The 20,461-nt window shown below is 42.3% G+C and overlaps 1 protein-coding gene across 1 annotated transcript in view; it reads right to left on the minus strand.

Moving 5' to 3' along the window:
- The window catches only part of IPCEF1 (interaction protein for cytohesin exchange factors 1), a 40,876-nt gene extending 27,817 nt beyond the window's left edge, over positions 1-13,059 (minus strand). The window contains exons 1-5 of the mRNA XM_054975255.1: positions 12,993-13,059; positions 12,848-12,897; positions 8,040-8,076; positions 7,276-7,445; positions 484-557 (exon numbers count right to left, since the gene is read on the minus strand). Coding sequence (XP_054831230.1) covers positions 484-557; positions 7,276-7,445; positions 8,040-8,076; positions 12,848-12,871 — 305 coding nt within the window. The 5' untranslated portion in view covers positions 12,872-12,897; positions 12,993-13,059. The remainder of the gene's footprint in view (positions 1-483; positions 558-7,275; positions 7,446-8,039; positions 8,077-12,847; positions 12,898-12,992) is intronic.
- Positions 13,060-20,461: the final 7,402 nt, after the last annotated feature.

Genomic DNA, 20,461 nt, shown 5'->3' on the forward strand with positions numbered 1-20,461 from the left:
GGGTAAGGGATTGTGAAGTAGGAGTTGGTGCAAACTTTGCAGGAAATGAATTTCTTTTCCACAAAAAAATAGTGGAAACCTGTGATTAAAAGTGAACAGCATATGAAGATTTAGGAATTGATAGCCCTGGCTCTTCCCCCCAACTTTGGAAGGCAGAATGCAATAGGCTTTGTAGTGAAAAATGTTCTACACTATTATCATTCCTTTATTTTGAGCTACAAAAATCCAGCTGTCCTTCACATATGAGTTCAGACAATCAGGACTGACAGAAATTTTCAAAACCGTGATATTGCAGGGCAGATTACAGTTAAATCCTTTCCCTTGGAAGTCAAAGAAGCACAATTATTATTTATACTTCAATAGATTTGCAATCATTGTTTAAACTGCTATAAATCTCTCTCCAAATGTCCTCTATCATTTTAACACGAAGGCTTTGGCTTGCAAAAATTTAGCTCAAAGCTTTGGGTGGAATGATGGACTTACTACTTTCTTTTGCACTCCATGGCTTGATCCACTGTGAAGTTTGGAAGGCTGAGGAATCCTTCAGCTTTTTCTGCCTGTAACAAAATAAGCCATCAGCATCCATTATAAAGTATACTATATTATTTAGCAAAGTCATCCCTTAGAAACTGATTGAAATTTATATATTTCTAACTACTTCAGAATTAGATTAGAACGCCATTACAATGGGAAGATCCAGTTCTATCACTCTTGAGCATAGGCATAGGAAATATTCAAGGAGTAGGGAGAAAGGTGCAGGGCCTGTGTGTTGCATTCATCTAATGTTTATCAGTAGCGTAAACTGAACATTGCAGAGCATAGTAGTGTACTTAATCTCACCAGCAGCCACTCAATGCTGGTGATTTTGAAAAAGCCAAATGTACAGTGGGGTTAAGGGAATGTGGAATGGTATGGTCTAGCCTGATCTTATCAGATCTCAGAAGCTAAGTAGGGTTGGTGCTTGGATGGGAGACACCAAGGAGAACTCTGCAAAGGAAGGCACTGGCAAACCACTTCTGCTTCTCATTTGCCTTGAAATCCCCTTGCTTAGATTGCCATAAGTCAGTTCTGACTTGACAGTACATACATGCATATCGTTTCTAACTGAACAAAACAAACCTGAAGTTAGGATATATCTGGATGGGCACTTGCCTCTCTCACAACTGTGGTAGAGACGTGCTTGTGTATAACAATTTCTATCACAGATCATGCAGAGGTATACATCTAGTTGTGTATCATGGTTCGAGGTGGTGTGTTATTGGCAATGTTATGCAATTGGACATGCACGTCACAGCATGGAAGCAGTGGGAATCATTTTCGCAAGGTGGATGTAGGATATGTGCTCCATGGATATGTGCAGATCCAATCTTTTAGAAGTGTTTCCCAAGGTTTACACCAAAATAAGACAAAAAAACCTGCAACATGTAATACAACAGAGCTTCAAATCTCAGTGCAGGTTTTCTTTTATAACTCTTTCCCAATGAGTGCAGTAGGATAATGTCACTGTGCACAGCAGCCATCAAAAATCAAACACTAACACTTTGGATTCTTGATGCCATTCTTTCTAGGGTCAACACAACAGTGTCAAACTACTGACAATAGTTTTGATCTCTCACATCTGGAAAGATCTGCTTAGCCCATCTGTTTGTCCCAGTCACAAAAATTAAGAGAAACGCCCCTCATTGCCATTACAGTGATAAATACTGATGATGATTCTATTCACCGTGAATGAACTACCCAGGAACTACCAGCCCTGCTTATAGAAAATAATGAATAATTACAGCCTGATCACATGCTGATTTACTTAATTCAGTGAGTTTTTCTCCCAAAGAACTGTACACAGGAGCATTTAAAGAAGTGGTATCTTTGGTATCCTTGCATGTATACAGAAAATACAAAACAGATATCTGTTTCTTCAGTTGAGTCATTAAAAGCATCAATTTTTGTCATGATCTTGGATTGAATAATAGTTCTATCTAACTGGAAACTAATAGGTGGGATCCTATGAATGGCAAAAGAAAGAAATTAGTGAAATGGATCTCTCCCTTTCACCCCTCCCCCCCCCAAGTAGGATACAGCATGGGGGAGGGGCTGCAGCAAGAAGGAGAAATAGGCAAGAAGCACCCAGCATATCACCACCACCACCACGACCTCTTGCAGGAGCTGTTGCTCCATTTGTGGGGAAGCTTATGCAAGAGAGGAGGGACTGATTTCTGCCCATTTCCCCCTCAAGCTACAGACCGCAGCACTGCATCCCACCCTGTCTCCAGCGTCTCTTCCCAACTCTCAGGATCAGCTTTTAAGGTGTGCAAGAGGCTACGGGGTGGGGGGGGGGGGAGATTCATTCTGCAAACTCCATCTTGTTGTGTTTTCTTATATGCACACTTGTTACGAAATACAAGAGAATCTTAAACCAGTGTAGATTGAATTAGCAGTTCTTCATTTTCTCTTAAAGCTAACTGAAGAACTGGTTTTCACACCAACCTGCTGTTGCTATGCTACTGGCCCCTGCATCAGGGAAACTGCAGATTTTCCTTGAAGATGAAGCAAACTCTTGCTTTACAAAAATATGACCCATCACATAGAAGCATCAGTAATCAGGAGGATGAACACAGTTGCTTTGAGCAGAGCCTCTGCCCCCACAGTCACATCGCTGCATTGTCTCCATAAAGTAACATCCCTACTTTTGTACTCAGAGAGGGCTGTGCAGTTAATTAAGCAGGAAGGGACTTTCCTCAGTCCCCTTACAAAACAGTAAATGTCAGTCAACCCCCTCTGTTCTGAAACCACAGAAAATTGCAAATGATGCAGGTGATGGACTTTCTTCTGCTTTAAAGCAGTGGAACCTTTCGAACTTTTAAACTTGGGCTGAAGCCGGCTGCTTAGTTGTCGTGCAAGTCTGTCTAGCCCAGTTCCAGCATCCGGCTTCTCAGCATATGCTTTGGTTCCCACTTTGAGCACGAGTGATGCAAGAGATTTCCACCAGGATCTCTCGTTTGGTTTTTGTTTGCTTGTTTTTACTTTAGAACAGGCATGAAGGCTACACATTTGACTGGAGCAGAGGGGAGAAGAGTTTAGCCCTTCGCCCACACACTGTCACCTCAATCTAAATTACCATACAAAGCTGCACCTGTACCTGAAACAAGTAGCAGCTTCAGGTGGGAAAATAATAGGGCCTTCTGAGCCTTTTTGGAATGAAAACAAATTTTGGGCAATCTGATCACATGATCTTCCACATCACTTTAACAAGCAGAGCACCAAGATGACCTGCTTGTCGCCAGCATTTGGCACTCATAATTATATTTTCTTTAAATATGTCTCCGGACATTCAGCCACCATGGCTACTGCTACTGAGCAATATGCTAGAACCAGCACTTTCTAGTCCTATCATTTATTCAACTATTTTCTCTCGTAAAACAGGTTTTAGAGGTTTTTGGAAATTCCCTTAACATCTATTTGACCAGATGTCGAGGATAGGATACAATATATAAATATTTACACAAGGAGCAACAATTTATCTTGTATCTCTTTCAAGTTTTTTAAAATTATCACCAGGCCAAGCAAGAGATATTTCAAACAGGCCAAGCAACAGCTATTTTGTCTTTGACAACTCTCAGTTCTGGTTCCGAATGTGGTAAAGAAACCAACTTTATCTCCTTTCATTCTTACACACATTCATTCCAAAGCATAGAAAATGCCTTCCTATAATATATGCACATGGAATCATAAGCTGAGCCAATTTCTAGGCTGCTCCATTCACCCACAGATCATACTATTTCTTGTACATAGTATCAGGCATAGTGAACTATTTGCTTTATCAAGAACATTGTATTTCTTGTACCTGTTTCATTTATTTCATTTCAAGCCCTTATTTTGTGCTGGATTTGGGGAGCTTGAAGCTCAGCTAAAGAAAGAAAATAACTTTTCAAAATGTAAATATGAAATGAGAAAGAAGGGGCTTCTGCATCTGTGGCTTACTCCTTAAGCCACAATTACGGTATGTATTTTAGCCCATTTTCTTGATGATGATTTATTTGTGAATCTACCAACCATTTGTAGACCTGCCAACCAGGGACTGCTATGGAAGGCAGCATTCATTGAGAAACCCAGGACTCAGACTGTTTAGGGCTTTAAGCAGTTGAGAAGGAGCAGCCTAAGTTGTGAGAAGGAGCAGCCTAAGTATGGCAAACAGTGCAGCTCATCCAGTGCTAGAGAAATACAGTCTCTATAATGGGGAGATAGTGGGGCTGCAGCAATAAAGGAAGGGAAACATCTCCACCAGCTACATTAAGCTGGGCTTCTATTTCTGTTGCAAGTGTGGGCATGATCAAAAGTGCTTGGCATGAAAATTGTGGCAGTATCCTGAGTGAGCCAGCCCTAGGGTTGTTATGGGGTGGAGAATTTCTTTTTCCCAAATTCACTTTTTTAAGCATAGCCTGGTTTCCACTTATTTGCTTTTTTGTCTTTTAAGAGCAGGATTTCATTTTCATTCTCTTTGCAGAGAAATCAAGGCACCCTTTCTGAAACTCAGTCCTTGCAGTTGTTTTATGTTAGACACCCCAGGGTGGTGCTCTCGCAGGAAGACAGGAAGGCTTGGGAAGACATTTATTTATTTACGTTACTCATAGTCCACCTTTCTCACTGAGACTCAAGGTGGATTATACAGTGTGAGTGATCCCAGTCAATTTCCAAGGTATTTCAATAAACAATGTAATAGGGTATATAAATGCAAATTTGCAAAAATTTAAAACCAGCAGAAATCCAATAGAGTCAAAGAAATGATGAAACAGAGCATAAACAATTCTAAGCCTGATATATTAAACAACAGAAAAACTACCCAGTAGCATCACACTGCAGCAGACAGTACTCAGTAATATAGTTTTCAGTCCGTATCTACATAAATTACCCAGTAGATTCATACCTACAGCAACAGACAGTACTCAGCAGTAAAGTCTACAGTCCTCATCCCCTTACCAATGCAATCCTCTTGATATGCAATCCACTTCCCTACCATACAGGCCTCCCATCTGAGTAAAAAGCTCTCTTGAATAATTGCCATTCTCTAAACATCTACACAGTAAAATTCTGAAATTTTGCAGAACCTCCTTTCCTGCCCCTCTTCTCTTCAAATTTCATTTTGATCAAAAAGGAATTGACAGAGTCCAAACTCCTAAAAAGAGGGAAAGGAAAGGATTGTTGGATTACAGGGAAAAACTGGGTAAAGAGGAATAAACAACTTGGTGCATTCTGGACCAGCCTCGGATGTCAATAGCGTATTTTCGCTGGTCCTGTTTAAACTGTGAATTTGTTTAAACTGCATTTGGGTATTTTTGTAAACTGCTTTGGGCCCAATAGGGGAGAAAAGCAGAGTAAACATGCTTAAATAGATAAATGATTCTGACCCAGCTGAAGTTTCTAGTCTTCCAAGGCACTTCCAAAGACAGTGCCTTATAATGGTCCCTTCAGGCAGGTATTAGAGCATATATGATAAGAACTGGGTTCCACAGAACTGTGTGTAGCTGGAGAACCAGGCAGTGCTAGTAAGAAGACACTTTTAACCACAAAAATCACCAGGGTATCCAAGAGCAATGCTGAGATCATGAACATATCCAAATGTAAACTTGCTGTACCACCCACAACAGACAAGCCACATTTTACAAGATGAACTGGATCACTTATTATAAACATCCTTAATCTTTTCTGGACTCATTTTGAGATTTTTTAAGCTCTTCTCTCATCACTGTATTCAGACATTCAGGCACTGTATCATAGCAAATGGGGAGGGAGCTGGTTATCATCCTATGCTTCTGAAATCTTCTAAAGATCACTGTCCACAGTTCCAGATAGTTATTAAATCGCATGGGAGACAAGATCAACACACAAGATAATTTCCATAGGGCAGAGGTGCATTATCTCAGTACCTTCTTCTGGTACATCAAGAAGTGGATTCAATACTATGGTATGCCCTTAATTCCCAGTTCTGACAGATTATCCAGAAAAATACTGTGTTTAATATTATCAAAAGCTGCTAAAAGGCCCAAGAGGAGGATCGTAGTCACACTCCCCCTATCTCATAGCAAAGATCATCCACCAAGGCAGCCAATGCCATTTCAGTCCCCAAAACAAGTCAGAATGCAGAATGAAGTGGTTCCAGACAACCATTTTCATCAAAGGATGCCATGAGCAGGTTCACTGCTACATGTTCAATCACTTTGTCCCTGATATTGGACAGGTAGCCTGAAAACTCCCAAAATGGACTGGTTCACAGAAGGTATCATTAAGAAAAACTTTAATAGAGCAGAAGCCAGCCCCTCTCTCAATGAGGAGCCACTTTCTAGACTTTTCTAATTAGTCTTCTTCAGCTATATATCATTTACTAAGCTTCTGATAAGGAGGTAATAACCAATGTGCAGTTCATGTCAGGAGAGATACAAGTGATTATCTAGAAAGATCAAAAAGGACAGCCAATTGAGTCATCTTGCTTATCTGGGGTACTTGGGTGTCAGAAAAGCTCCACAATACTGCTCAGATGCAATAGTGGTGACGAATAAGGGTTTTTGTTACCCCCAGTCCCAACATGGGTTCCCTGCAGCTACACAACAGCTATTAAATGGTGAATGGCTGTTAAAAAATAAAGGAGAGCCCAAATGACCTCAGATCACCACCACAGGGAGAGAAGGACTCGTCCCTCAAGTCATAGCAAGCAGGGGTGTATGTGTTTGTCTCTGTTTTTGCAGCTCCATGTGGAGTATTCTGTGCATGTAGAGCAGTCAAAACAAGGAAATCCTGCCCCCCACATGTGCTCTTTTAACACAGGGAAGTGGCTTCAGGGGGAGGCAGGAGCTCCCCCCCCATCCCGCAGTGGTGTTCTGAGGCTGTTTGGGATCTCCTTTATTTTTAACAGCTGTTCCCCACAGCTGCTATGTGGCTGCAGGGAACATGAATTTAAAACTCTTTAAAAATGTGCAGACCCTAAGTGTGAGGGGGCAGAAGAAATCCTTGTCTGGGAGCTCATTGGGTTTTGGCAGACATGGAAAATTCAAGAAGAAATGGAGAGAAATCCACAGCGGATCCATGGGCACAAAACTTTTCCTAAGCAATCTGGATGAAATGAACACAGGTTATGTATGCTGTCTCACTTTATCATGAAAACTCAGCGTGGGTATAATACTTTTCAAAGCAAGAATAAAAGCATATAAACAGGGCAAACGTCTAAATTAAGGCTTAGAGAAGGAAGGTCTGCTCTTCACTTTTTTAACCTAACCAATTGCTTACCAGTTGACTGCTGTACCAGTATAACGATGAACCCTTCAGCACACACCAGAACTTTTTCCATTTGTTGCCAATAAAACCTCCTTTTTCCTTTTTCTTGTAAAGCCATCCCTGGCAATCAGCTAGTCCCAAATCCTTACAGGAGATCCTTCGGCGGCTCATTACACAAACTCCTATACAGGTGAAAACATAGGAAAACATGCTTTTGTTATTTAAAAAAAAGAGAGAGAGTACTAGTAATAATTTTCTTTAAAATATAATCCCTCATCCCTCCTCTATGAACAGCCAGCCAAGTTAAATCAATCAAAACAAAGCTTTTAGGAAATCTGCATGGACAGATTCAGAAACACAGATTACAAGTCAATTAGTGAATAACAGTCTTTTTAAGGCAACCGTATCAAGCATTAAGACTTCAGTGATCACAAATTAACATGCAGCATGTAAAACTGTAAAAACACCCTTCAAAAGCTACATTACTAAATAACTATTTAGTGCTATACACAGAAGAGGTTTCTAATGAATTAAGAAGAAGAAAAAATAGTCTCCACTCTCAAACACCCCAGCACTCTTCAATACTGACATACCAAAACAGCTTAGTCCAAATGAAGAACATGCCGTCATTTCTTTTCCTCGCTGAATCAATGCAAACCTACACCAGGCTTTATGAGGAACCCACTACCAACTAAACAACGCTCCAAAAACCTCTGCCTCCGATGGGCAAGATGTCACACTAAACAAAATGAGGAACAAAAGGAAGACCTCATTACCTTGACTTTTCTTCCTTGTCTTCTGACGCAAGGGAACCTGCAAGAAATGCAGGAAGGAAAGAAAAGAGGAAATTTCAGATTGTGTTGTAACATTTGTAGAAAAGGGAGGGGGCTCTGGAGGAGGAGGAAGAAGAGGAGGTGGCAAGGCTGTCTCAGCCTCAAATGGAACATTTCAAATACACAGACTCACCACTGCTCATGGGAAAGCAAGTAGGTGAAGCAGAAAATGCTTTAATTAAAATCGATGCACGTGGAACTCCACAAGAGCAAGTGGAACAGCATTATGCCTCTAACACTCAAGCTTCCTGTTTCACACCCGCAGAATGTTATGCTTTGTACGGGCAGCTCATTATATGAAAGCAGAACAAAAAGCTGACACTGAAGCTTCACTGCCCTTCTTCAGCTATCAGAAAGGCCCACTGATACTCAAAAGGCAAAAACATGCAAGCTGGGCAATGGTGCAAACTTCCAGCATGCTATGACCCTTACCACAGAATGAGTTTCCAAAGAGCCAGAGGAATGGGGGGAGGGGGGTTTACATCCACAGTCCAACTAATGTGGCCAAAGAGATGAAGGACAAAATCACACACACATGTACTTCATCAGCAAGCATCACATTGCTTGATGACTATAGAAGAATCAGACTTGTTCTCTCCTACAGCAGACAGGACTAGAGCTGATGGGTGGAAGTTACAACTAAATCCTAACAGTAGAAGCTGTTCAACAGTGGGACAGACTGTCCTGGGGGGACGTCTTGAAGCAGAGGCTGAATGGCCGTCTGCTGGGGATGCTGTATGTTTATTCCTGCACTGTGTAAGGCCAACCCCTTACCTCCAAGGTCAATTTCAACACTTAACAGTCTCCGACTTTAACTACTGATGACTAACAGTTACTTATGTGAACTGCCTTCCGTCAAAACTTTCAAGGTACCCTGAAAGTCCTTTCTGTGGTGCTTGACATGTGACACATGCAAGTCAGAGACTGATGTTACACTCAGGGCAATGAATGAGTGCTGCATGTTTAGTCACTTCCCTGACCTCCTATTCCAATGGAGGACATACCACAAAGCTATAACTACTCAGTGCAACCCTTTGAAAGGGATATGAGGAGAGGAAAAATCAAACAAAAAACCCCACCCCGAAAGCAAGAAATGTCCTGTCAAAAGAGCAGGACAAACCATCCCAGCAAAGAGAAGGGTTTCAGGGATGAGGCAAGTATGCAGTAGAACCTGCTTTGATGTCTTTGGTATCTACTATAACAGTGGAGGAGGATTTCTTCCTCCTGGAACCTTTTCATGAATGTCTTTTATCTGTTTTCTCCGTAACCCCAGAACCACATATAAGCTACATCCTTGATTCACACTGAAGTGATGCTTCCACATCACAACATACAGGCTCACCCTAAGGCCCAATCCACACAACCACATGAACATATTGAACCCATCTTGTGATTGTTTAAATACATATCTACATTGCAACTTGCCACCACCAGAGTATCTTTGAAAGTGGGCAACCAAAGACACGGGAAATTACAGTTGTTTAGAAGATGAATTCAACATATTGTGATGGACAGGATTCATGTTTCATTTGCATTCTTGGAATGCTAAAACTACCTTCCTAGGCTTACCAAAGATTGCAGACAAAATGTTTCTTTTAGATTGCAGTCTGTTAGGCTAGCAAGGAAGCAATTCACAAGTTTGTCTGACACAGTAAACAGAACACCAGTAACGCCTGATCTTCAAGTAATCAATGGAGGGAGGATCTGGTTTACCCTGGCACCACCAAATGCAACACAAGACAATAAAGACAAAGACAATTTGGTCTGTGTTCAACTAGTTTTGCTTATTTATTTAAATTCATTTAAACGGGTGATCTACGTCACTGCTTATTTAAATAAGTTGACCAGGCTGCACTAGGCAACAGCTTTGGGTACCCGCCAGCCAGGTCCACCCTGGCTCCAAACGCAGCCAGCAATTATCGCTGGTCTTGTTTGTCCCAGCCTGCACAGCCATTCTTTGCTGAGAGCTTCATCTGCCTCCCCTGATGAGACGGAAGGCACCCACCAGATTCGAGAGATGCCACTCAGCACCAAGGGCACTACTTCACAGCACCACCCAGTCACATGGCATGTGATGGTTCGTTCCAAACACACACTTCATCACCATGATGCCTCAAAGTGTTTGCAGATCAACCCTAGGGGCCAGAACAAACTGAATCCACAGCATTAATGCCATGACTCTCCCATCTTGCTAGTGATTTTCCATGAAGAAGAATGGGAGGGGGGTCTAGCCTTAAAAGGAAGATTTCAGCCCTTTGTTAGGTTGATGTTTGAGAGGTATTTGGGGGGACAGACTTCTAGGAAAATTGGGAAGAGGAGCAGCAAGAGCCATGGCTGGAGTTGTCTAAAGCACTTTAGAGTGCAGGATCTCTCACTCCCTCTTTGAAGATTGATACAGGATAGCAGATCTGTTGCCTAGGACTGCCTGTTTGCTCCACCTGTGCCCTACCTGTATTTTTATTTTAAAAGGCACAAGTCTCTGGTGCTGTCTCCTCCAATGAAACCAAACCACATAAGCAACTAACCCCTAGAGTTCTCACCACTCAAAGATGTGCAAAAATAACAATATAAGATTCATTTAAAAAAATACACATTCATCTGAGCTGACTTCAGCATGTAAAATAGACATCTCCCTTATGCTAAGTGAAGAATCTTACACCAGAGAAAGAAATCATCTCCTTCAATACAAGACTCCTTGCTTAGGGGAAAGGAGTCATGCTCCAGAGCAAGACTCCTTACTTACTAAGGAGTCACAGGATCCAAGCCAATTTCATAAATCTGTTCCAAAAACAGCTTGAATGAGAATCCTTCCTGTTTAACTGAGTCATGATTTCGGGCTCTACATAGAGCAAAAGACAGAAATGAGACGTCATCTCTGTCGCAAAATCTATGTGAAAGTGCAATGCTTCTGCCTCATTAGTATGATGATGAATAAACATTCTACAGTTTTGTCATAAATTCAAGACTCCCACAGGGTTCCTATTTTGCAATATCACTGCAAGAAATGGTTCTTTTAACCTAATTTCAGTATAAACTAATAGCATCATATAAATGCATGGAATTAATATGAAAATTTGATTTAGCTATTCTTTCAATTCCGAAGTAGAATTTGTTCAAAAATATAATGAAATTAAGCACATAACTTGCTTAAAGACAGAACACATTGTAGTGAAATTATAAATGAACAGATGTGTAACCAAGTTCAGGTTTGTAAAAAAAAAAAAAAGTCTAGAGACAGCTCTCTCAAAAATACTTTTGAGGAATAAAATTAATCTACATTAAACCCCCAAAAGTTGTTTTTTAGAAATCATCACACCACATCCTCTTTCAAAACTGCAAATGAACTACCTTTAAGAAATGAAAGCATATTGTGTAGGACTATATCACTTTAGGGGAGTGGTAAAGGATAACATGTTTGGATTCTCATCTACCGACTAAATAGGTGGTGTCTGGGGTCCTCACCCTGTGTCATAACACACGAGTTCTCCCAATTCCTGTACATGAAGTGCCCAGTTCATATCAGGACAATGATGCATCTGGATAAAAAGCTTCCCATTGAAACATTTTCACATCCTGAAACACTCTGGGGAGGCACTATTTGGGGAAACTCAGTTCTTCCCTGGGATACATGTGGCCCAGCAGACCGAAGAGGTCCCTTGGGACCATTTCAGGTTGGGAAAATGACATGTGAGGCAGGCATAATGTTGGGGAAGGCCCTTTCTCCACATGCACTGTGGCCCTGATGTGAATAAGGCACCCTATATGTGAAAACTGAGGAGAAACTGAAACTCATGTGTGACAGGATGGGTACCTCAGACCCAAACTGCAATTTGTGAATCACCCACACCAAAAGCTCACATGGAAATATAACGTTTCAGAGATAAGAGCTGAAGTGCTACATTTTTATGTTAGGTTTTTACATGAGGGATTTTCAGACATCTGAACCTCCACCTACTTTCAGAAAAGTGAGAAGAGCTGCACCACGTAACTTTTTTGAATGTGTAGATTAGTTCTAAGACTGTATCCCAACTCCTGAAAACTACTAGCTGGTTTAGCCAAAACACTTTTGATTTAATTTCACTGACATAATTGTCAGTTTTAATCCAAGTATTCTGAACTAGACTGACTTATGGTCAGACTATGCAGAACTCAACATTATAAGATGTTTTTATCATGGTTTCCCTTGTTAAAGTAGTAACAGTCTCAGACAGATGGTTCATACGAATAGCCTCCTATGGCTTGTTCATTTAGGACTTTTTTGTTTACAGATTACTATCACTCCTATGTACAATGCATTTACTCTGGCCACAAACATGTACATCATGGGTATGTGCAGAAAAGAGGATATACATTGTTCTAGACTGAAGCAATATCAATGTAAGAAAGTCATCACATATGAAGCAGTCCTTGTTCTGGATACATATGATTGTGATACAGACTTACTTGGGTGTCGTTAAATTCCTTAGTCAGGCACTGGAAGGGGACTTTAAAGGGACTGGATGGGACTACTAATCCTGTAGAAACTGCCATCTATCTAGAATACTAAAAATCTTTTTCAGTCCTCAAAAACTAACTCTTATGATTTCAGTACCCATTATTCATTTTTTGAAAAACACATTAACTTCCAAGGAGACAATAAATGTACAGTAATGGTCTTATGCCTTCAATGTAATCTGCAATAATTTCCCCAAATGTACAATATTAATCATTCCCCCATCCCCAAACACACAAAGAAAAACAAAAATACTCACAAGAGCTTTACCACCAGCTGCCATGCACAATATTGAAACTGATGGGAAATCTAGAAAGGGAAATATGTCATAATAATTACATTTTAATGCTATATACCTTAGTAAAATAAGTTTCTAAATGTATGGATTCAAAAACACTGAATACTTTAAAGAAAAATTTGGGAAATATTTTCTGTCAAGACTTCTTCCTTCCTTCTGTGAGCAGTCAACCCATCCTCCGCCATCTTTAATAGCTGCTTATGATATAAAAATCATAAGCCCCTTGAATCTGATGCACTTTAGTTCACATTAGAGAGTCAGCCTCCTGAGCAAAACATTGCCAGATCCCGCCCAGGAGAATGTCATGCACGGAATGTGTATGCAAAGCCAAGTTGTTGGGCATGATTGGCTCCTGCCTCCCCATGCTGTGGAATGTGCTATCTTGACAATAAATGTGCTCATGAGTCACCACCCTGAACATTCCACTCTCCTCCACTCTCCATTGACTAAATCCTATCTTACGATTGAGCGCCATCAATCAACTCTTCCTAGGAACATCTAATCAAAACTCTAAATTCATTAGCCAAGTTCCGGGAACATTTAATTAATGCTGTTTGTTTCTGAAGCACCAGGAGTAACCAATCTGATTTCTTTGTCACACCCCAGAAGCACCAATCAAAGGTACTCAAACCTTTGTCATTCCCAGGAGGTGACCTTTAAGGTCTTTATCCTAATGGCCAAGGCACTTTCCCACCCCAGGGCTTGATTTGCCCTAAAAGAACCTGGGGTTTGCCCCCCTCAAATTGTGCTTGCCCCCCTCAAATTGTGCTTGCTTTCCTGGATCCAAGTGCTGTGCCCTCGGAGTCTCCTTCTCTGAGCCTCTCCTAGGCAAGAACGCTGGCCATTTGACATTCTTCCCTGTGGACTACTGTGCTCTCTGGATAGGTAATTATTGCCCGAGAATCCCTCAAATCTATTCCAATTTCACCACTGCTTTCCTAGGAATCTTGTATGCTTGTGAATTACTTCTTGTATGTGTGAGTTTTCCCCTTTAAATAAAAATCACTCTTTGTTATCAAAGATCCCGTCTCATAAGTTTCCTTGGGGAGGGGACCCCATAAAAATTAGTGGAGTAACCTGTTTTGTTACCCCTCTCATATAGCCTTCTCCTTGCTGCTAATTCCCCCCTACTCACAAGGAGACCCATTCTGGTAACACTTCCTTCCCTCCTGAACAACACAGCAATGGGCTTTAACCAGGAAGCCACCTCTTTTTGGCTCACTCTCTGTTAATCGACAAAGAAAAAATCCTAAATATTCTCTAGTATTATTTACCAGCGCCAATTTTAGGCATATGCATTTCTGTGTCATCCACACTGGGCATCTGGAAACAGGTGAATTTATCAAGTTGCAACATTAACCATTGTTTCTGTTAGACCCAGGAACTGTTTCCCTGAATCATAATGTGAGGACTGAGGTCCAAATCTCATGTGATTGATCTGCATTTCAGCAGCAAAAAGTAGCAATGTGACAAAGTGAGAGCCAAACTACATGAGACACAAGACGTGTTCTTCACGTGTTGGGTACCACAAGGTTCCCTGGATGGTGTGGTCTTACAAAGAACAGCTGCTCAATGCGATTCTTCACCAGGGGAAGAGCGAGGGTTCTCTCTCTGCTCCTTGCAAAAAGCCTCAGCTTGGGTTTTCCTCCAGGAGCTCGAAGGCAGGGGTAGGGGTGGATGTAATAGAAGGCAATAAATTCAGGGCACCTTTTTGCCAGAGAGAGAGAGAGAGAGAGAGAGAGAATCCCCCCACACCGTTCTTCTCCCTGGTGGAGAATCGCATCACAGATTCTCTCTCTTGCAAAAACCTGCCCTGGATTTTCTGGCTCTTGTTACATTCCTGCCCCCAAGCTCCCAGAGGAAAACCCAAGCCAAGGCTTTTTGCAAGAGACAGAGAGATTCCCCAGTGGAGAATCACATAGAGCAGCTGTTCTTTGTAAGACTACACTACCCAGGGAACCTGGGAACCGACATGCACCCGCACGTCTTGTGTAGTTGTGTAGTTTTGAAGTGTCTTCTAGGAGGGTGACAGACACATTTGTGTCAGACAGGACTCGCTCTACCTCCTCCACTCCTGAGACACAGCCAATGGGAGGCGGTGGAATGCTTGGCCAATCAGAGTTAGAGCAGAACCACAAGTGACAAAAGGCACAGATTGGACACTTGTCAGCTTCCCTCAAGTTTTGATGGGAAATGTAGGCATCCTAGTCTTGAAGCTTGGCTCTCTGACTGCTGTCCAATGGACTTTTCAACTGTCACTTGTCCAACATTCCGCCAAGCTGCCTACATTTCCCATCAAAACTTGAGGGAAGCTGACAAGTGTCCAATCTGTGCCTTTTGTCACTTGTGGTTCTGCTCTTAGAGTCTGTTGGAGGGAAAAGGAGCTGCTGAGAGAGAAAGGTTTAAAATGCTGCTAAGAGAGGCAGCAGAAAGATAGCGGGCTGTTAATGTTTTTTTTACATTGAAATCTTCCCTATTTAACTCCAGTATGGTTTTTAGTTTAAAATCCATTCGCTCCTGTGTTCCATCATGTAAATAAAGTTTGTTTTTGTTTGGCTTGAGATTGTTAGCTGAGGTGAAATGCCTGACACACACAAACTCTCTGGTCATGTTAAACGGGCATAGTGTAAATAGCGGCAGCTTATATTGAGGGAAAGTAACTTCTGAGTTCCCTTTTCCCCAGGAGCCCTGGGCTGTAGCGGGGTAAGGGAAGGTACATGCAGGGAACTGGCTGCCTGTCCGATGGAGGAGGAGGCTAGACATATGGAGGAGAGAGGGGACCCTGGGAGGATTTGGGTCAGGGCTATCTGCCTACTGTAGTGAAGGCTAGACAGGTGGTGGTATGTGGCAGTGGACTCCTGGCCTTTATCTGTCAGGGTGAAAAGGAGTGTGAAAGGCTTGTATGTCTGTGAGTTGGGATCTACCCACCTACCTATCCAGAGAGCCCCGTGGCGCAGAGTGGTAAGCTGCAGTACTGCAGTCAAAGCTCTGCTCATGAGTCGACCTGAGTTTGATCCTGGCGGAAGTTCAAGTAGCCAGCTCAAGGTTGACTCAGCCTTCCATCTTTCTGAGGTCGGTAAAATGAGTACCCAGTTTCCTGCACGTGAAGTGTAGATGTCTGGGGAAGGCAATGGCAAACCACCCCGTAAAAAGTCTGCCAAGAAAACGTCGTGATACGACGTCCCCCCATGGGTCAGTAATAACTTGATGCTTGCACAGGCGACTACCTTTACCTTACCTACCTATCCATCCCCATCTCCATAATGTTATATCCCACAATACAAAGGACAGCGCATTAGTGCAGGATAATCTAACTGGTGCCAACAGAAGGAACAAAAACTCTTTGCACTGGATATGCCAAAGCCAAATGCACTGGAAACAAAGCCTTTCTGAAGCATACATAGTTCACAAATCATGTCTGCTGCACAAATAAACTGGACAGATCTAAACAAAAATATATACCAGTTTCAGACCTGTTTAGTTATGTTAGCTTCCAATCTAGTTCTGGGAACCAGAGTACTGTCAATGGACTATCTGCTCAATCCTGTGCATGTTTATTCAGCAGACAAGCATGCCATTCTAAATTTATTATTTTGCTAGTATTAGAAACAGTTAAGAGTTCTTGCACAAGAGAAGCAACAGGTGGGAGCGGTTGCTTAGGTCTTTTACCCACATGTTGATTCTTGCCTCCAAATGCTCCCCCAGTCTATTTTTAACATCTTTTCCAGCTAGTCTCTGAATTTCATGAAAGTGAGCTAATGACTGCAAAAAGTTTTTCATCAATGTATCTGTTTCGTCTAATCAGTGCACTGCAGGTTGCATGAGTGCCTAAGTGTGAAAGTTGGAAGAGGTAGTTTACTACAATGTGAAAGCAAGTGTTGGCTGTAAGTAACAGTTACTGTCTAATAATATGATACCCACTGTAGGAGTTTATTTGCTTTTATTATGCTTTTCTGAGAAAGACAAAGATAATTTAAATCATCAGGGCCCTCTCTCATCCAAAGGAAATGAAACTCCCTTACACTGCCTCTAAACTTCTCACTGGTCAGGGAAGTGAGGAGCATGCAACAGCAGAAAATACTGGCAAACTGCCTCTGTTTGTCTCTTGCCTTGGAAACCCTATGAGGTTGCCGTAATTCAACTGTGACTTAATGGCACTTCACACACGCACGCACAGAGTGAAATACTAAGCAACTGCAAAATAAAAGTCACAACAAACTACAGTGTGGTATAGTAGTTTAGAGAGTCAGACTAAGATCTGGGAGACCCAGGTCAGAATCTCCACTCTGCCATGAAAGCTCACTGGGTATCATTATGCTAGTCACTTGCTCTCAGTCTAACCTACCTCACAGGGTTGTAAGGATGAAATGGAGGAAGGGAGACTGATGTGGTAAGCTGCATTGGGTCTCCATTGGGAAGAAAAGTGAGTTATAAATGTCTAAATAAATAGACTCCAGTTATCACCCTTTTCAATATAGTGTCCTCCCACAATGAACACTGTTGCTTGCCACACATCTTTTTAAATAAAATGTGGTATGCATCCAACCTAATAGTTCCACAAAGATCACGACAGTCCCTCACATTGAGTTTAATAATGCAGCTGCCCGTAAGCTGTTCTGACTTGACACACAGCAGGAAAGCAGTCAAGATTTTAAGAAGCAGGAGATTAAAATACATTTCAATTTGTATGTAGGTAATTATGGAAAGGATTTGATTGTCAGATCCTCCAGAAGACTTTCTTGGGTCAACATGACCTGCTGGGTACTTTGACAATACATTCCTCTGGTACTTGCTTATATCTGGGGCTATTTTAAAATGCCTGGCCTGTTTTATTTCACAGAATAATCAAGCTATTGTAGAGAAATAGGCAGGCAACACAAATATACCACAAAAACAATGGCACAGTCCTTTCTTAGCTGATTTTAAAGAAAACTATGGGTTGGAGTGGCTGGACACAGCTGACCTGGCTACCTGGATCCGTGCTATGGTGTGACATCAAAACTTGACTATTGTAATGCACTGTACATTGGTCTCCCATCTAAGTTAACTAGGAGGCTCCAATTGGTGCAAAATGCTGCAGCTTGACTGTTAGCAGGAGAGAGCAGGAGCACGAACATCACTCCCATCCTGCAGTCACTCCACTGGTTACCTATCAGTTATTGTGCTCAATTCAAGGTATTGGTTACATACAAAGCTCTTCACGGCCTTGTCCCAACATACCTACGGGACCTCTTCCCTCCCTATGTTCCTCCACGGCAGCTTCGCTCATTCAAGCAGGGTCTCTTGCAGGTGCCAGCCTGCACATGGGTGAAATCAACAGCAGCCCATACACAGGCTTTCTCTGTGGTGGCCCCTACCCTGTGGAATGGCCTCCCTGGTCAGGAGCCCCCACGTTCCTGGCTTTCCACAAACAATGCAAAACCGAATTATTCAAAAAGGCTTTTTACTCAGATAGGAAGGTGGTATTGTAGGGAGGGGGTCTCAGATATTTTGCTAATGAGTTAGGGACCATAGACTTTACCATTATCTTGCCTTGCATATTATCTGTTGCTTTAAATATGTACTCTTATATACTACCTGTGCTTCATGTTGTCTAATGTCAGTCCTAGAATTGTTTATGTTCTGTTTCAGCAATTCTTCAACCCCATATTGGATCCTTACTAATGCTATGTCTTTGTAAAATCCTGTGACATTGTTTATGGAAATGTCCTTGACACTGTATGGAAATGTCCTTGATACTAATTGTACTAATTTCACACTACGCCTTGAGTCTCAGTGAGAAAGGCGGACTATAAATGACGTAAATAAATAAATAAATAAATAAATAAATAAATAAATAAGGTGCTGTGGGAAGAGACAGCAGGAAGCAGATTTCCCCCACCTATCCTTTCCCCTAGCAGCCATCTTTGAGTACTGGAAAGCAATTCTGGAGAATGTGTGCATAAAAAGCCATGCAACACAGATGGCTGCAGTGATGATGAGGTTACTGACCAGAGGCTCTACTAGTGTACAAGGCAAAGAGCAGTCTGTTCCTATCTGTTCCTTTTTACTGGGTTGCATGACTTTTAGTCAACACAAGTCCGTTTTTCATGTTTCAGGCCTCACAGGAGGCTGATAGGGGAAAGGAAGGGTGTGAAAGGTCCATCTCTGCCAGGGCCTTCCCTTAGCAGTGCCTTGGATCAAACCCTTTATACACTTTAGAAACTATGAACTGCATTGTCAGCCACCTAACAACAAACATGGTTTGCTTTTTGAAACCTATAATCACAGATATAATTGATAGAGCACACTATGTGATTAAATGTCCCATGATCATGACAAAATGGTTGATCAAGCTGTAAAGTGCTTCCCAACACACTTGCAAATGTGGACAGTTCCTATAAAAAACTCCAAGAAGTTGTATTTTCAGAGGCATGCTACCAAAAATTATTATAAACATGTGCTTTGAATATGTTTTTCAATGCACAGCAAAGGGTATAATGTTATTATCTGATGTGATGTATATGTGCATAATTCATTTAAGATATCTGTATTCTACTTTTCCACTTCTGGATGACTGTTGTATTTTAAAACAACCAATTCATTTAATATATTTTAAAACAGAAGACAGAAGAGTAGCAAAATCTTATCATCAGCCAAATATTTGGGCTTTGCGAGCAAACACCAATGAGGAGTTGCCTCTGGATCACAACTGCTGATGACTTGGGCTTCAGTCCAAAGTCCCAAATATTTGAGCTTTGGCAAATATTTGGGACAATAGTGTAATTGCTCTACAATAGTCTCTAGGGAGTTCTGTTTCTCATGTGAGATACCACCACTGAAAAGATGTATCTCTTCTAGTTGTCATCCACTTAACCTCTTGTGTCAGACTCCCCATTCCTAGGATCAGAGTCCAGGGCTGTGCCCCCCCCCTTTGGCTTGGTCCAAGTTAGTCAGGTTGCAAGTGGCCTCAGAATGGGAACAGAAGGGGGTTCTGCTTGCACCCTGCTTTCTCTCTCTCTCCTGACCATCCACCTCTCCCACACAGCCCTTGAAAGTAGATGGGCCTTTTCTCCCCAGCCTTGCTCTCCCCACCTGCTTATAAAACTCCCTGAGAGAGGGTCAACCCAGCCTCCACCAATCACCCATCCTTGAGGGTGACGTCTTGTGGACAGGCAAGTCTCTGGCCCTCTTGGGTCGGGTGCCCCATTGCCTGTCCTCCCAACCCTTGAGCCCAATGGTCTTCAGCCCATGATAGGTATCCCAGGGCAGCTCTGACTACATGGGGTTTTGCCTACTCTGGCTTCCACCCCCTTCTGTCTCCTCCACTTGCCCCCCCCAACCTGGTCATGCCTGCATCCTTGGAACCACCCTCTGCCCACTGCAAGCCTGGACAGCTTTCCATTCACTTGCTTGCTCCTGCCACTGAGGCCTCTTGCCCAGGACTTCCCTGGGCATCATGGAGGCCTGTGTCGAGAAGGAGCCCCCTGTGACCACCCTGTCGGCCCACTGGGCTCTGTTGGCATCTCTGGCTGCATGGCAACCCCAGTTCAGGCTGGCTTGCCCTTTGCCGGGCTGGATAGTCTCATCTTGCTC

The sequence above is a fragment of the Eublepharis macularius genome, chromosome 1, assembly GCF_028583425.1.
Source record: "Eublepharis macularius isolate TG4126 chromosome 1, MPM_Emac_v1.0, whole genome shotgun sequence".
NCBI lineage: Eukaryota > Metazoa > Chordata > Lepidosauria > Squamata > Eublepharidae > Eublepharis > Eublepharis macularius.